Source organism: Poecilia latipinna, unplaced genomic scaffold (assembly GCF_001443285.1).
Source record: "Poecilia latipinna isolate Pla-1442-1.1 unplaced genomic scaffold, P_latipinna-1.0 Scaffold2219, whole genome shotgun sequence".
NCBI lineage: Eukaryota > Metazoa > Chordata > Actinopteri > Cyprinodontiformes > Poeciliidae > Poecilia > Poecilia latipinna.
This window is the reverse complement of record NW_015114835.1, coordinates 55,196-72,496: the sequence shown is the minus strand read 5'-3', so window position 1 is coordinate 72,496 and position 17,301 is coordinate 55,196. Positions and strand designations below refer to the sequence as shown.

The window sequence follows — 17,301 nt, the reverse complement described above, 5'->3', positions numbered from 1 at the left end:
TCTGGTTCAGAAGGGTTGGACTTCCTGCTTTAGCAATCCCCTCAAACACAGACTGGAACTTCTTCTTCAGACCAGATTTAAGTTGATGTTGACAAACTGGAGCAAAATTTTCTAAATAACACAAAAAGTACAATAAAACAAGGGAAAAAAAATCCTCTTCTAAAAATGATTTGAAATGTGATTCCATCTCTTCAGACATTAAAAAATGTGCGATTTCTCCTTCAGGTTAAATCTTTGTAGAAATCCTCTTACTGCTCTGCAGACGGTCAGCCAGCTCCTCCTGCTTCATCCTCCTCAGGAAGTTCAGTGTGATCTTCATCACTGCCTCTCTGCTGCTCTTCCTCTGCTCTTCATCCTCACCTTCCAACTCCTCCTCATCATCTCTCTGACTCTCTGAGCATTCTGGATCATCTGGACTCAGAACCTTCTGGATCTTCTTCAGCTCGTTCTTCACAAAAGTGACAATGTTTTCCTCCAGCAGCTGGAACAGAATAATATATGAAGGAAACATCAGACTGAAACCATGGAGCCAAACATCAGATCCATGTTGGACAGACTGACAGTCCTCTGGTCTATAAAGTGCAGCATGGAGACGACTGTGAACAGAACCATGGAAAAGTAGTTGTTGTTCATGTACAGACCATAAATATGGAGTCCAGCTGTGTTTGATGCTGCTGGGCAGACGGACCACTGGGAACCTCTGAGCTCTGCTGGTCCACTCTGTGGAGGAACCAGGAACAAATAGCACTATTAAATCAGTGCATACAGGGACAAACATTGTAATAGTCCATGACCTGATATCTGAAGCTTTACTGGTCAAAGATGCCATTAAGAATCAGGAGCTCAAGAACCTTGTTGGGTTTTCAGCTCAGTTCACTTTGTTTACAGCATGTCTTTTTTTTCTCTCTTTTCCTGATAAAGTTTGCCACCATCTGTGACTGATTCCTTCACAGAAGAGCTGCACTTATTTCAGGAATACATTACACACACTTGGACTATTTACTAATCAGGTAACTTCCAAATGTCATTGTGTAAGGGAATAAATATATATGGATTCAACACTTTTCAGATCTTTATTTGGAGAGGGAGTAAAGTCTCCAGTTTTCTCATTAAAACAAAAAAAAGAACCAATCAGAGAGCTGCAGACCCACGTAGATATTTTATGTAACAAAAGAAGGATATGAGCAGACAACTATTATACCTGACTGTAGCTATGGAAACCATTATGACTGTTGTAAGCATACAATTTTAAGAGCTATATTTCTTTTTCTGTGGCATTGTTTTGTTAAATTGTTTGCATCCCTTAGGTCAGGGGTGGGTAACTCCAGGCCTCGAGGGCCCGTCTCCTGCAACTTTTAGATGTGTCTCAACTTCAACACACCTGAGCCAAATAATGAGGTCGTTAGCAGGACTCTGGAGAACCTGACTGCACTGAGGAGCTGATTCAGCTGTTGGATTCCAGTGTGTTGGACCAGGGAGATGTCTAAGAGTTGCAGGACCAGGATTGCCCACCCCTGCCTTAGGTTTTCACTTTTTGTAAACTTGCCCTGGGGGGTAAGTGGGTACTGGTCATTTTTCTTCTAAATACATCCAGTTTATTTATAGATTTATTTAGTGCAATTGCATCATCCTCACCATTGTAATGCACATATTCATCACAGAATGTGAATGTTCAAGTGAATTTATGACTTTAAATCAACAGGGACTGACTTTTACTATATACTTTTGTGCTTTGTAGGACATGGAGTGGGCAGCTAATAATGTGGTTTTTATTCTTTTTACTGTCCTTGTCAGGTATGTGATGTGCATAAAAAAGTTCTATTTGTTCATTTCAAAAATTGTCAGACATTGTCGCCTGCCACCCCTTCTGTAAAGTTGTGTTGCAGGAGAGGACTTGGCAGTTTTTCTGTTTAATATCCTCATCAGAATAAATGTGGACACTGTCCATCTCCAAAGACAAACTGCACGTTATGGCCAGTGGTCTTGTATGTTTTCTTTAGCTGGCTGCAGCCCTCATCCTCCTGTGCCACTCCTTGAGGCCTACAGCAGAGCTGATTGGCTCATCAATTGTCAGCTCCACCAATCCCTGACAAGGCCTCCCTTTTTAAACCCAGACTTCCTGGGAGAAGGTGTAGTTGATTCTTTGTTGAGACAGCTTGCCATGATATTGGGTGTCTGACTGCTTTAAAGTAGCTTTGTCTTTTTGTAAACCTTGTTCCCAGCCTTGATAGCTTTGTCCCTGTGGGGGGTTTTGTATGTAAGCTTCTAGCAGCCTACTAAAGTTTTATACTTTGATTGTTTTTGTTTAACCTTTATGGTCCAATTTTGTTAAGATTTTTGGTTTACAACTCTGATTGTTTTGTGGATTTTGTTTTAATTAGTACTTTTGGTTATACAACCCTAACTTGATTGTTGTTGATTTTCACCTTTTTATTTTCTTAAACCCAAGCAATAAATCCCAACTGTTAAACCCTTAACAGTTTCTTTAATGTTACTTCTCCTTCCCCCTGGCTGAGCTGGGTTGTAACACTGTGTCAGAGGCAAATCCTTCACTTATAACCAGGACAATGCAGAAAAGAGTAAGTCTCATATTCAGATACTGTAAAAAGACTTGAGTTCATGTTAAACGATACAGCTCACCTCTCTGATGGTTCAGGTAGGGATGAATTAAAGAATACACCCATGTCTTTTGACGTGTTGCTCTTAAGGGACACACCACTGGGTTCTGGTTCATGTGTAACTCTGAGCTTCTGATGGGCCCTGATAGGAAAAAAAAACAATAAGCACATTCTGTTGAGTTTTGCTAATCCCAAATAATTTGAAAAATTGAGTTACAAATCACTGCATATAGTATAGAACACAGAGCTCTATTCAACAGATGAGTGTTACTCAGCCAACTCTACAGCACAGAGATGACTGTAATGAACACTTTCTGGATGAATAAGACTGATTGTTGAGACAATGTAGACATTTAAACATAATGAAAAACATTGACAAATGCTGTTCACTTGTTTAATCATGACCCTAATCAGGCATAGATGCTTCAATATTTGAAATACTTAAACTAGGAGTTGCTTCATTTTCTTGTATCTGTTTTAAATTTCATTATTTTGGGATATGATTGAACCATTTTCATAGAGGCACTTACCAGATTTTTAATAAATTTTCCTAACTCATGTGTTTTACAAGTGATTTAAGTTCCACAGTGTAGAAGAGTTAATTTCCTCACATTTTCACTGCTGTGGTTCTGGAGAACATCTGACACCCAACACTACACTTATAAATGTGGGGAAAACGGCTCACCTCATGTTAAACTCATGTTGGAATAAAAACATTTCAAACTTACACAGTTTACACATTTACAGCAGTTGGGTTCAGCTTACCTTTCTGATGATGGTGATCCAGAAGTGTTAAAGAATATGCCCATGTCCTTTGATACATTGCTTTTAAAGGACAAACAGCTGGGTTCAGGCTCATCTGCACAGTTTTGTTTTTGATGGATTCTTCCAGAACATCTCTGTAAAACTCTGTATATGTTAAAAACAGAATTAGAATGACTGCAATGAATATTACTAATATCATTGTTCAGAAAATGTAATGATTTTTTTAATGTATTATTTCTGACTGATTATTCCTGTTTCAGATACATTCAATACCTCAAATCAAAATAATGTACTGATTTGACTTTTGCTTTAAAATGCCAATTATGTCAAAACTCACTTCATTGTTGTATCAGCATATCAGGATTGTTCAGATACAACAGCAGAAACCATCAATACAAACATCGATATCAAACCTAATTAATATTGAGATTACAGGTAATGAAGATTGAATGAAGATTAATTCAAATAGTCCAGAACAAATTGAACAAACAAACATATTGGAATAAAAACTCATCTGCACTCTTTTTAAAAACTTGTGTTGTTGCATCCGATTCACCTTTCAGCAGCAGATGGTTGGCTGGACTGAAAGTCATTGGAACTGTTTTCTAATCCTTCACTCTTTAACAACACAGATGTTTCAGGAACATTTTCAGATCTGAGCCTCAGGCGGATCCTGACAAAAAACACATTCTGTAGTTTAATAATTTTACCTTTCTTGACTTTCAATAGTAATTATTTTGAGCCACTCTTAATATCCAAAACAATACACTGCCAGAAAATAATTTTTCAATAAAATTTCCAGATTAGCTGATTGAGGATGTTAGTGTTGAGCTGACCATCGATTCTTTTCACATAAACCACAAACAAACTTATAAAGCCTCTGCCTGGTGTTCTGTTTCTGACATATTCATTTGGAAATCCCATTGACTCACCTCTGACCTTTGCTCTGGCTCCCATCTTCCCCACACAGAGTGGTTTTAGAGGGAGGGACTCCCTCCTCTCTGTCCTCACACTGATCCATGCTGCTGAATTCACTTCAGCTCACACACACTTTCTGGCTTCACCTGCAGAGGAAACACACATCATTCATCAGCTCTGATCATCCTTTACATCATTAGAGCTGGAAAAAGACCAGCTGCTCCTCCTCTGATTGGCTCTTCTCTGCTTCATGTCAGTGTCAGTTGGATGCAGTCAAACAGCAGAGAGGCAGAGGAAGCTGCATCAGCTGCTGCACTTCTACCATCAGTCCACTAGATGGAGACACGGAGCTACATTTACATTCACTGATTCACTCTGACTGGAATGTTCAGTCCATCACATTGACTCATTTCAACATGTGACACCATTTCAGCTGATTATAAGGGTTCACAGCAACAGATTCATTATTACTGGCTAGTTTTCATGTGACTTTAGATAAAGAGATACAAACAAAGACACATGTCAGATCCCAGCTGCTGGGAGGAGTTTTATAAAGCATAAAAGCATTAAATGTTTTCTTTTTATCATTGCTACTTAGACATAATCTTTGAATAAAATAAATAAAATGTACAACTATTATTACTATCATTATAAAGTGATTGGAACTAAAATGTACCATCTTGTAAAAGGAACCATGAGAAATCTTTGGAATGTTCTGTGACCAAAACACAAACTAAAGAATGACAAAGTAATTAAAGGATACCAGTTTGACCGGAAAGACTGATGGAGTTTGGGAACCAGAGACGACATTTACCTTCAGGAAATAAAAACATTATGGTCTTAATTAACAAAAACGACAAAATAAAACAAAAAAACTGCAAACAATTATTCATTAATTAAATAATTCAGATTCAGACTTAAGTTATTCCTTTTCACTGGTAGATTTGTTTTTTACGATAAAAATTTATTGCAGCATTTTTACTGAAATCAGATCAGGATTTCCAGATATCAGAGAGCAGAAACAAACCGGAAGGTTCTGGGAGACAAAGTTCAAGAAGGAAAATAGCAAACTTACAGTTTGTTGAAATGATCCTAAGAGTTGAAGAAGTTGTGAACAACAGACAGACACAGGTGATCTGCTTACTGGAAAGAGGCGGAGCTTCACCTGTGATGGAGGTTGACAGGTAGGAGGGTAGATGTAGGGCAGTTCTGGAAGAACAAACCTTCAAGTTTGAACCAAATGTCACATGAAAAGTTCTGGTTCCCTCCTTTTTTTTTGTTTATTCTATCATTCTGTTGTGACGGTATTACTGTAATTTAACTTTATTACTGTAATTTTACATGTCATTTAGAACGTTGAACAAACTTCAAAAACACAAATGTCTTCTTGGATCCAGCCTCTAATGTCCACTCTGCCAGGGGACAGGCTCTAGGAAAAGGAGCCGACCCGGTTTCTCTCTGTGTCAGCAGGTCAATGGGACAGACTGTAAAACCCAATACATACATGATCCGTTACAGTCTGTGGCCACTAAACACATCTAAAATCATCATGTCTCTAAGTCTATCACTAGTTATGATGGTGGAAATAAAGATCTGATTAGTGAAAGAACCAGAGCCAGTTCTGCTAACAGATAAGGTTCTGGTTGGTTTCACAACCGTCTGGACTTAAAAAAAAAAAGAAAACCATTACAGATCTGCAGCATCCCGAAAATTAAACCTCTTTTATTAAGTTTATGTCAGTGAAAAAATTCTGAAGAACTGAGAATTATGCTTATATGACAAGCTCCAATAAAAATGTTTCATGATGGAGTCATGAGAAAAAACTGGGCTGCTGGTTGCTTCCTGCTGCAGTAACTGGTCAGACTGGTCTGACTGGTCAGATTGAAAGTGAGTGCGATTCCCCTGCTGATGTCTGAAGTCGTGAACACTTTGCATTCCCAGTGAACACAAACACTCTGCTGCTGTGTGCTCCCGGTTCTGTTCAGCTCTGAAGGAACCAGAACCTGCTTTAACTGGAAACAAACTGGACTCTTTATTGGTGGAGGTTTTTCTCCATCTGGTCTTGAAAAAATAAATTACATAATGTCTAATTAGACACACTGAGACATTTTTCAATTATCCAAATGTAGCAGTGAAAGGAAAATGTGTCTAAAACAACATAATTTGTTGAGAATGCTAAAAGGTTTCTGGTTTCTCTTTTTTAATCTGTGAGAGTTGTAGGGTGTGAATGTAGAGAACATATGAAAGCTTCACCTGTAAGCTGTTTTGATCTGTGGGGCTTATGGCAAGACTTTCCTGTGCTTCTAAGGAGTTTTGTAGACTTGTATCATGTTATTGTTAAGAACAAATAACTTAGAAACTTTTGTGAAAAAACAAAACAAAACAAAAAACTGAAGCAATCTAACTTATTGGTTGTATTCATGCTTCAGAATGTGCCATGTATCCATAGACATGTAGGGCATGTTTAATATTTTAAGAGATTTTGCAGAAACATCAAAATAAAGGATTACATTTTAAGTCACATCAAAACCTCGTCCATCTAGACTCTAAACTGATCACTACATCTGCATCTACCACCAGTTTAGCACTGTTTTTGTTTATTGCAGTTAGCATATAAGTTCATGCTCTACTCAAACACATCTATGCTGCTTGTAAAGCGAAAGCCCTGCAAAAAGATTGATAAGAAGAAACCACAGAAGTAGAAAAACATTGGAGGCTGTTTTGCATTTATATCTAAGCAACGGGAACCTGAACCAATTTAATGTCACGAGTATTTTTCCTCAAACAAGTGTTGAATGCATGTTGTTTAGATTAATGAAATGTTAGTGTATGCATCAAATCTTTTCAATAAATATATAAACATCATGAATTTTAAAATATATGCATTTTGTTCAAATTATTTCTGCTCAATGTTTTCGGTTGCATGTTGATCATCAACTCAACTTCCTGCCACACGTCTCACCACACTGATGCTCTGTAAGCAAAGAGGCAAAAGCATTTTGGTGCAGAAAACTGTTTGAAACTGACTTTGACATGTAAATAGAATCCAGTGAGGGCTGGTGCTGTTAATTACCTGATCGACTTTAGGAAAAGAAAAACAAATATTGGCTGGAGAACAAAGCAGGAAGACTGAGAGGAGGTAGGAACTTAGTGCTTGGAAAACGTAAATTATTGTTCTGTCAATGATTGTTTTTAAGTGATAATGTGGAAGTCAGAAAAAAATGAGACATTTTCTACTGACTGCAATGCAAAAGAAAAAAAAAGTGATTTATTTTAACCCTTTTTAAGGAGACTTGAGTGTAAATTGATCTTGAATGTGTTTTTGACATTTTAAGCCAGTTAACAGTTAAAATGTGTTAACACATTTTAAGCCTGTGTGACGTTCACACACACTGTGTGAACAACATCCTGGGTAATCTGTATTTTGAATATTTATTTTTTCCAGCTTACATCTCGCCTTTTAGGTTAGTTTCTATACATTTAATTATTTTATTCTCTCTTTATGAACTTGGTGCATTTTTAAGTGTATTATTGTTTAAACCTTCTCTCTTTGGTTATTGAATACTTCTTCCACAGCTTCCTTCATGTTTATTGGTCTCCCTCCCTAAACCTGCCTATTTGATTCTTGCTCTGCCTTCACACCCATCTAGTAAAAATACTAAATATCAAATTGTTGCAACTGAGACTAATTATTCACAAATGTTACCCATCAGGAGGAGGAGATAGTAACATATGATTTAATAATCAATTCTTGCAACATGAAGCGAAGCACCAATTTCAATCAATAACTTTTATTTTAACTATTTTTACTGCTAAACCATTTTATATATTTTATTATTATCATTAATTTATTTGAACTCAGAAGTTTGATTATTCACTCCACATGTGCATTATGAGTCTCTTGAAGACATTTGGGACTAGTGGAATATGAATTATGCTACACTCTTTTTTTATTGCACTTTTTATATCAGACCTCATCTTAAAATTTGTTCATTTTCAACTTATTTCAATTTTTATTTTTATTTTTAAATATCTTGTTTCATGTCTGTGAGGAACATGTGTGACTTGTTTTTCTTCCTTCCTGTTGATGTTCTGATCTCAGAAACCGACACAGGAGATGTATCATGCTGATGTTGTTTATCTGGTCATGTGGCTCAACATTCGGTTCTGCCTTCCTGTCACAGTTCTGGTCATCGGGTTGTGCTGCATGGTAGATATCAACGTTCATATCGCCTTAATATTGAGCTCTTTTGTTCCTGTGTGCCTACATAAAGTGTAATATTAACCTGTCATTTCAAAGAGTTTATTCTTCCATGAACTCTAAAATGTTTCAAGGACTTTTGGAAGAGAAGCTGGCCCACAGCATCACACACCTTCTTCTGTACTTTACAATGAGCATGAGGTGCTTTTCCACATTTTCATAATGTCTTTCACAAATGACCTACCTGGAGATTTTACACAGAAATGCTCAATCTTAAGATTGTTGACTTCTACTAACATTATCTCAGATTGGTTTCCCTCACATACTTCCAGACTCCAGTCTTCACCTATTTCTCACAATAACAAAGTTTTTTATTCACTCTTTCAACTAAAGCATACTGACACAGAGTTTTGCTGACTAGGTATTACTGATAAAATCATGCAGTCCAACAAATTATTAAATTTGTTTCATCTAGTCTGACCAGAAGACATGTGTCCTGTTTAGAGTCCTCATAATAGTGGAGCACAGTTTTTTTTTTTTTTTTCTTTTTTGTCAACTCACTCCAAACCAAATGATTGTTATAATAACTTATTATGGTAACAAAATTAAAAGATCTTTATTTCCTTTAGCCTTTTGCTCCCTGGCCATGCTAGAAAGACAAAACCTTCCGTCTGAAGCTTTGTTCCTCACAGTTTCAGATGTTTTAATTGTTCTACTCATTCCCCCGACAGTAGATATGACCAAGTTGAGGCAGGTAGTTAACCTTTGCTCCCATTTTCTGACTTCATCTGAAAGTCAGTATCTAGTTTCTTTACTTGAAGATCATTTGCTGGTTTTCTCCATTTTGAATAGTTGTAAAGATAAATTAGTCTGTTTGACATCCTATTAACGTCCCAATAAAACTGGAAAATTTTAAAATTATGAGTGGGATTTTTTTTTAAATTCATATAATGTGCCAACTAAAAAAGTTTACTAATTAAAAATTGGAGTTGTGTAAAGGTTTTACAGTGTTGGAATATCCTGCTGCAAGGCGTTTTGCACATCTCTACGTGGGGTACCACTAATTGTTGAGGATCTGTATGATATTTTTAAAGTTTTATTTTTGTATTATCAACTTGAATACATGATTGTGATATAATGTTTATGAGACTGATTTGTCTTTGAAAAACCGGTCTCCTGCAGGTACGACTGGAAAACATTCCTGTCATCAAGTACATGAACCTTCTGGTCTCCAACCTGGTCCAGTTCGGCTCCATGATCGTCTGGGTGGCACAAAAGGATGAAAGAGAGATCCCGGTCTGGTCTGTGGCCGTGTATTACTGCAGCGTGATGGCCAGTCTGGGCTTCCGGGTCTGCATCACTCTGGAGAGGTATCAGTACTCCTCTGTTTGAAGCAGGGGCAGCTTCTGTGTAGTGATGTAAATGTCTCTCTGTCTCCTGTTGCAGGTATTTTGTGATCGTCCCCCCAAAGCTGCAGTGCATCAGACAACCTAAAGGTTCTGCGTTGATCTGCTTCATGATGTGGGGTGTTTGTTTTACAGCTGCTCCGTTCCTGAAGGCCAATGAAACCGTTTTACCCATCTTTGTTTTTGTAGTTTTTGCTCTGGCCATCCTCTCGGCCCCCGTCATGGTTTTCTGTCTCGCTCGGAGCATCAGATCGCTTCCTGCTGCCACCTCTGTGTCCACAGAGGAGAAACGCAGAGTTGTGGGGGTTTTGGTTTTCTTTGTGGTCAGTTACACTGAGATGATCCTCTCCACAGACGTTTGGTCTGTTTTAGTCTCCAGCTCGTTTTTATTCCATCTGTCTGACTTCAAAGTGATAGTTTATACGTTTCTACTGAATCCTTTTATGGACCTGGTTCTGTTTGTTTTCATGTGTAAAGGTCCCATTGATAAGCTGCTGGGACATCTGTGCTGCTGCAGCATGGAGCACACTGCAGACAAAGTAATTGAGGAGATTTACGAGTTGGAATGATGATGAACGCATTTAGAGATTGAAAGCATATTAGGAGGCAGTATTTAAAAAGATAAACCACTAAAAAAACAGAACTTTAAAGTCTTATACAACATCACACAGTAACCAGAAGTCTTTGTTTTTGTCATTTAATGTTTAATTTCACTTCAAGGTTTTGAGTTCTACATTTTGGCTTATCTGCCTGTGCAAAATATGCAACAAATATGGTAAGATGTGAAAATGTTCCATATGTAAATCTCCCTCTACTAAAAGCAAATGCAACTGACTAAACAATAAATCAGTAAGCAATACTTTCTTTATTCGCCTGCCTCATATATAATTTAAGGCCTTTAATGACTCCGTGTGGCTCCAGGGATAAAATTTCTGTCAGAGTTGCTTCTGTTGGTTGTTTGTATTGTGATGAGGAACTAAATGCCCCAACATGGGAATATTGGATCAGAAAATCACCTTAAAACTTTAAATCAGACGAGTTTATCTATCTCCATGTGATCCTCATGATTCCTTTGATAAATATTAAAAGTGTTACAATCAGAGGAACATTAATTTATTTCCTCCAGAAGAATAAAGACATGCTCAGTCACCATGTTGTTAATCTGCCCTTTTGCATCAAATATAACAGCTTTTAATGGTCTCATTGTAAAAAGTGAGTATGTCTGTAGAAAAAGTTGTTTTACTCAAACATATGCTTGTGTATAATTCATAAAGACATTTAATAGAGAATTATGTATGTAACAGAGGTTTGGATGCAATTAGATCTTTACCCAGATATTTGACAAAAAGTAAAAAAAACAAAACTGTCAGCTAAGAGTGCCCTCTACTGGAAGAGTTTTTAACAATTGCATGTTTTAAATAACCTGATGCATCTGTGAACACATCTGAATAATTCTGCGTTTTGATGGAATAATTATTTAATAAAAATGTCTGATATTATTTGTTGATTTTCATTTTTGAATTATATTCCCCCTTGTAAAATGTTTCCTAATTTATTGCTAAGAATTAGTAAATTGTCCTACATTCTACTATTCATATTCTACTAAGGGAATAACATTTAACAAAGGAAATACTTTTCAAGGTGGACCCCTGCACAGTAATGCCTTGTTTTTTCAGATGAAAGCATAAAACAGAACTCTATTTATTGAAGGCATTTTGTGTCAATATAAGTTCATGTTCCTCAGTTAAGAAACAGCTTTAAGTTGGAAGTTCACCTATTATTATTTTTTTTGTGCTCTCTAAAACAGATGAACCAGAACAGTAAGTAAAGGTGCATCATTAACTTCATGTTAAATGGTTTTTGATTCATGTTTTTGGACTAAAAGCTGTTGCTGGTTTCCTGTCTTCATCTTTTACACTTTGATCATTAACTTAACTTCCTGCCACCCACCTCAGGAAACCTGAGTGCAGATATAACTGCTGGAACCTGCAAAAAAAAAAAAAAAAAAAGAAAAAAAAAAGGTGATTACTTTAGTGTTTTGCTGGGTAAACATCAGGTTCACACTTATTTATAATTTAACTTGTACCATCTACATTTCTAAACACTAAATCTATTTTCATTTGACAAGGTTGTGCTTGCAGAAAGACAACAGTCTACTGGCCAGAATTCTTCGTTTGTTTCATTGAATTTAGCAAAACTTTGTATTTGACTATTGATAGTCATCTGTACTGCAGAGGTTCTCCAGAAATCCACCACTAACTCCATCGTTTTCGGTTCCAGGTGGTTCTGATTGCACTAGTTGTCCAGCCAAACCTCCTGTCTCTATGCAGACGTGTCCTTGAACAGATCAATTACATTATGGACTGTACTGCCTTATAATAATTTAGTTTTGATCATTATCTAAACTTCCTGCCTAACACCTCAACACACTGCTGCTCTGAATTTTACGGGCCGACCACTTCACCATTTACAACAAATTACAGTAAGAATGTGAGACTGTTGATGTTGCTGCAGTAAAACCAGATAAACCTTATAATTTTCAACAAGTTTCTCATTTTAGCACCTCATCTCATTTAAGTTTGTTAATTTTATACATTAATAGATGCAGAAGTCTGAAAATTTGTTTTTAGTTTTAAGTCAATGGGAGAGAATAACATGTTTAAAACAGGTGAAATATTATAATCAAATTCATCATTTAAATATAGAAGTTGTACATTATAAACATACTGTACAAAGTCATGTATAGTAATATTTTTCTATTGTTCTCTCAGTTTTCCTTTCAAGTGTAAAATGAAGTGTTTGCTGTTTATTTCATGTTTGTTGCTTTTCATTGTTCAAGGTTATTTAATTTAACAGTTTATTTGTTGCTGCATCATTTCATGAAAATCAAAGAATGAACTATGACACAAATCTTTTTGAACTACTTTGTTGCAACCAACTGTATAATAATTGTCAACAATGTCATGATTACAAATAAACTGAATAACTTCCTAACAATATAATGACATCATTGGGCCAAAAATATTTACAGAATAGTATTATGTTTTTATGTTTTTATTCTGCGTAAATAAAATATCAGTTTTACTCAAAAAGTGGTTAGATTACCAAATGCATTTTTAGTAATGAATTAGATAATATTCCTCTGACAATTTAATTATAAACATATTTCATTTATTGCAGTCCTGTTTAAAGTGCTCTCTTACAGATTCCTTCTGGTTTTCTTGTTTTGTTTTTATTTATTTTTTCCTTTTTTCACATTTAAATATTTTCAAACTAATTTTAAAAGTGAGTACATAAAACTTGAATAAATAAAAAAGGTTTGATGGTCATCTGTCAAAACTGCAACAATTTAATCTTGCAAACCCATTAAACCCAGGACGCATCAAGGTTTTGCATTTATTTCTGTTTTTCTATTTGTGGGTGTGGGTTGTGGCTGGCATTTCACATGAAGACTGATTAATTTCCTTTTTGAAGACTTTAATTTGTCAAGTAGAACATCTACCTGGAAGAGATTCTAAGAAACGAGACGTGAGTACTCCACCATTTAATCAATCAGTTCAGTTTATATTTTATATTAGAATCAGGTCAGAAAGATGGAATATTAATATATATTAAAATCATCACCCAAAGCCCTCATGAGGAAGCAGAAAAGTGTAATTCAGTGTTTTTCTGTTTACATGTGAGTTTGCATAAAATCACATGTAAAATCTTAACTTTTGCTCAGTCTGGTGCATTTACACAACCAGCATGTGTAAATGCAGCAGATCATTGTATTTTTGTTTTATCAATTATTTTAATCTCAGAATAGAGAAGTTAGCAGCTCTTTTATGCCAAAGCCATCAAGAAATGCCGTTTCCGGATTATTTCGATACGCTGGTGAAGATGATCCCAGGCGTAAGCATACCCATCACCATCCTGTTCATCGTCTTGTGTTGTGTGGTGAGTAAAATATATTAAGTTCAAAGTTGTTGTTTTTTCTGCCACATATTTTAAACTTAACTAAATTAATTTGTTCTTGCTACATTAAATCAACTACCTTCTTTTATTATACATCAGATTCTCAGAAACAAAGTGTCACATTTTGACTTTGGACTGTAGTTTTCTCTCACCCACAGATGATAGTCATGTTGATTCTTCATATTTTACTGTTTGCTTCGTAGCAGACCTTTTATGATATAAAAAATGTAATTTTGTACTAACCATGCATTAATTAGTCTCCACCACTGACGTGTGGTGACACTGGCAACCGACGTTTAAAGTTATCTTGTTTAATCTGCTCAGTCTGCTGAGACTCCTTGTTATCACTGAACTCCTTCATCTGCAGTGTTTACTGTTGAGACTGTGTTCCTCCCATCACTGCCCCCTTTTGTTGACCCCAGGGTCATGCACTAAATGCAATAATCATATTCTATTCACAAAAAACTCAAAACATCGAAGAAATAATGCACTAAGCTGAGAAGTCAAACATATCTACACTATGGTAAGTATCAAAGGACAAAAAAGGAACAAACTGACCTGCAGCCATGATGGATACATTTCACCACAGTTTATTGCTGAAGTATCAGTTTGATGTGAAATGAATGTTCCTTGCAGACGCAGCAGGAGGGTGTTTATGTCACCTACTACATCAACCTTCTCATCTGTGACGTAATCCAACATGTCACCCTGATCGCAACGATGGCAAACATCGGTCGTCATGGCAATCACGAGCTTTCAGATTCGATGGGTTTTTGTATCTTCGGCTGGGGGGTGATGGCCAGCCTGTGCTTCAGGTTGATGATTGCCCTGGAAAGGTCTGAACACATCTGTTAGTGTTTTTGTGTTGCACATGCCTGGTGATGCAGTTTGCTGAATTTTGTGCCATGATTTGAACAAAGTCTCTGTCTCTCCTGTGTTGCAGGTATTTTTTCATCTCCTGCCCTCAGCTGCTTTGCATAAAGAAGCAGAAAGGTCTAGAAATGGTGTTTGTGTTGGTCTGGGTCATTTGTTTTGTTTTTGTGCCTCTTGTGATAGCTTTTCAACAGAAATACTCTTCAAGAGTTTGTCTTTTCTTCCTCACTCCTGTCTTCATCATCTGCCTTGCTGGGACTCTGAAGTCGCTGCCTGCAGCCACCTCCGTGCCCATTGCTGAAAAACAGAGAACTGTGGCAATTTTAGTTGTTTTGCTAATAAACAATATTTCAGCAGTGCTACCCACCATTGAATATTCAATTTATACACATTTCAATGCCTCTGAAGTAGAAGAATCCACTTTTATCTTGTTTTTTCTCAGTCCTTGCATGGACTTGATATTGTTTATCTTTATCTGTAAAAGGATTATTGACAAGCTGCCAATGTGTTTTTGCTGTTGCTGGATAGAAGAAGCTGCAGGAAATGAGAGCAATGGGTCACCAGTGTGATCAGGACAGAGACCTCAGAGACAAGAGGAAGTGAAGTCACCAGTCATTCACTGTGGGAGTCTTTGCTCTGCATCACAGGGGTTGTAGTTTTATCACAGTTTGCATGGATGAAATGGTGGTATTTCACTTCTATTCTGTTAGTTACAAGTTAAAATTGTAAGATTTTTGTAAAATTGTTGAAGATCCAATGGAAACCTTGTATTATTTGCCTTTTTTCTTGCATGAAAATAAAACTTGTTGGTATATATCATAACCAAACTGGTAATGTAGCAAGTATTTTATGTTTAGGTGAAGTGTGCCAGTAAAACTTAATATCATTATGAACTGGGCTGGTCATCAGAAGATATAAGTAAGACTCTGTCAAAGGGGGCATGTAAGAATGAACACAGAGTCACAGACTGAATTTATATTTGATCTGCACCATATATTTGAATTTTGTGAAAACACCAAAAAAGTTAAATATACAAACCCTCAATTTGACAAATGTATACAGTGAAACAATCAAGTTCATTATTCTCTGTTCTTTGTTGTCCCAATTCTTAATTTACAATTTCTTCAATACTCAAGTTCTTATTGTTCACAATCCAGCCCCCAATCAATGTAGACCTGGAAGGCTAAAGTTAATAGTTCATGTCGAACCAGCGGATTCTCTTGAAGACCTACCCCTCCCTGTTGACTTATAGGAACTGTGGACTCTGAGTTATGGGCCTGATGCAATGTTAGAGTCTAATTTTTCAACATACTTTTCTTTTTTTTTGTTGAGTTGAAAATGAAAAACCTTAGAAGTAGTCCATTTTGTGGATAACAAATTGTTTGCATTTTTCCTGCCTTTAAAACTTGCCTCTCTGGTCAACAGTATCCAGGATGATGTTGGGCTCTTCCTGAAACTGGACTTTGAAAAAGTCCCAGCTTAACTAAGAAAACCAGTTATTGGTTACTGCATCATGTTCTGGTGTGAAGCATCTGCCCTGCTGCTGAAATGTTCTATAAAAATAAATTTGACTTGACTGGTAAAGCTTGATGTGGGAACTCTGAAATGCTTTTTGACAAATGAAGAATAACAATTACATGTCTGGATTTCACATGTTTTCTCTCTGCATTTCCTCACTGTGTTTTTGTTTAGTTACTCCACCACTCTGTATTATATTAAAAATAACACAGTTTATAATATGCCGCTCTGCATTACATTAAAAAGCGCTGCAGGGTCTGGCCCCTTCACACCACCACATTCCTGCATGACTGATCAGGCGACCTCAGATGACCCACAAACCAGAAGATGACTGAGTTTTGCATTAGGTGGATCTTTTTTTTTTTGTATAATTTAAAACAAATAATGTAATACTTAATAGTCTGAGGGACCTTAAAAATTTCTTAAAGGTTTTCCAGTCAATGGGCACAAAAAATATGGTTATTGAATTTGTTTGTTTTACTTCAAACACTGTTGCACTGCACCTTTTATTTGGTTATTTTTACTTTCCCAAAACAGGATGCTTTAAAATTTGTAAACTTTGAAGTGCATAAATTGTATAAATATTAGCTTTTTGGGAGTCTAAAATGTGTTAAAATAAATCAAAGAAAACAAATTGTAATACACAAGCCTTGAATTATTATTTTTTCAAATGCATTCATTTGGTACGTCTTCCTCTCACTGCTTTAACTACCTAGAGGCACTGAAGTCACAAATCTGCAAAGTCTGGATTTTAAGTTTAGAGATCAGGTAAAAGAAATCATGCAAAACTAGCAGAGGATGGGGAAATAAAACTCAACTTTTACAACAGTTTTTATTAAATATTCCTGTCAACTGACAGGTAGTTGTAAGTCTTCATCAGCGCTGCAGATAGCGCTGCCTTACATAGACTGTGGTTTCTGTCGTACTTTGTGTCTTTCAGCTTTTTTACATATGCAGAGATGTGCAGATAACACATCAATGTCACCATTTGATCACTGCAAAGCGAACCGAAAAAGATTCAAACCTTAGACTGCTGATTATAACA

At 36.4% G+C, this 17,301-nt stretch overlaps 2 protein-coding genes and 1 long non-coding RNA gene across 12 annotated transcripts in view; 2 read left to right on the top strand and 1 right to left on the bottom strand.

The window, feature by feature from the left end:
* Positions 1-5,456, bottom strand: part of LOC106936810 (NACHT, LRR and PYD domains-containing protein 3-like) — a 68,946-nt gene extending 63,490 nt beyond the window's left edge. For 2 of the 10 annotated variants that reach the window (XM_015018032.1, XM_015018031.1), the window contains exons 1-7: positions 4,316-4,552; positions 3,940-4,056; positions 3,384-3,527; positions 2,641-2,760; positions 642-720; positions 253-481; positions 25-111 (exon numbers count right to left, since the gene is read on the bottom strand). In XM_015018032.1, the coding sequence (XP_014873518.1) occupies positions 25-111; positions 253-481; positions 642-720; positions 2,641-2,760; positions 3,384-3,527; positions 3,940-4,056; positions 4,316-4,404 (865 nt within the window). In that variant the 5' untranslated portion in view covers positions 4,405-4,552. Of the gene's footprint in view, positions 1-24; positions 112-252; positions 482-641; positions 721-2,640; positions 2,761-3,383; positions 3,528-3,939; positions 4,057-4,315; positions 4,553-5,376 lie in introns of those variants that run through there. The other 8 variants (XM_015018027.1, XM_015018026.1, XM_015018022.1 and 5 more) reach the window with 7 other exon arrangements.
* On the top strand, positions 1,738-2,477 carry LOC106936813 (uncharacterized). Its single transcript, XR_001422231.1, has 2 exons — positions 1,738-1,794; positions 1,957-2,477. It is a non-coding gene; the product is annotated as an uncharacterized LOC106936813 (long non-coding RNA).
* A 2,872-nt stretch (positions 5,457-8,328) lies between the features above and the next one.
* Positions 8,329-11,407, top strand: LOC106936808 (uncharacterized). The gene is made up of 3 exons (XM_015018021.1): positions 8,329-8,511; positions 9,685-9,872; positions 9,949-11,407. Exons 1-3 carry the CDS (start codon positions 8,419-8,421, stop codon positions 10,475-10,477), a joined length of 810 nt encoding a protein of 269 aa, XP_014873507.1. The 5' UTR covers positions 8,329-8,418; the 3' UTR covers positions 10,478-11,407.
* Positions 11,408-17,301: the final 5,894 nt, after the last annotated feature.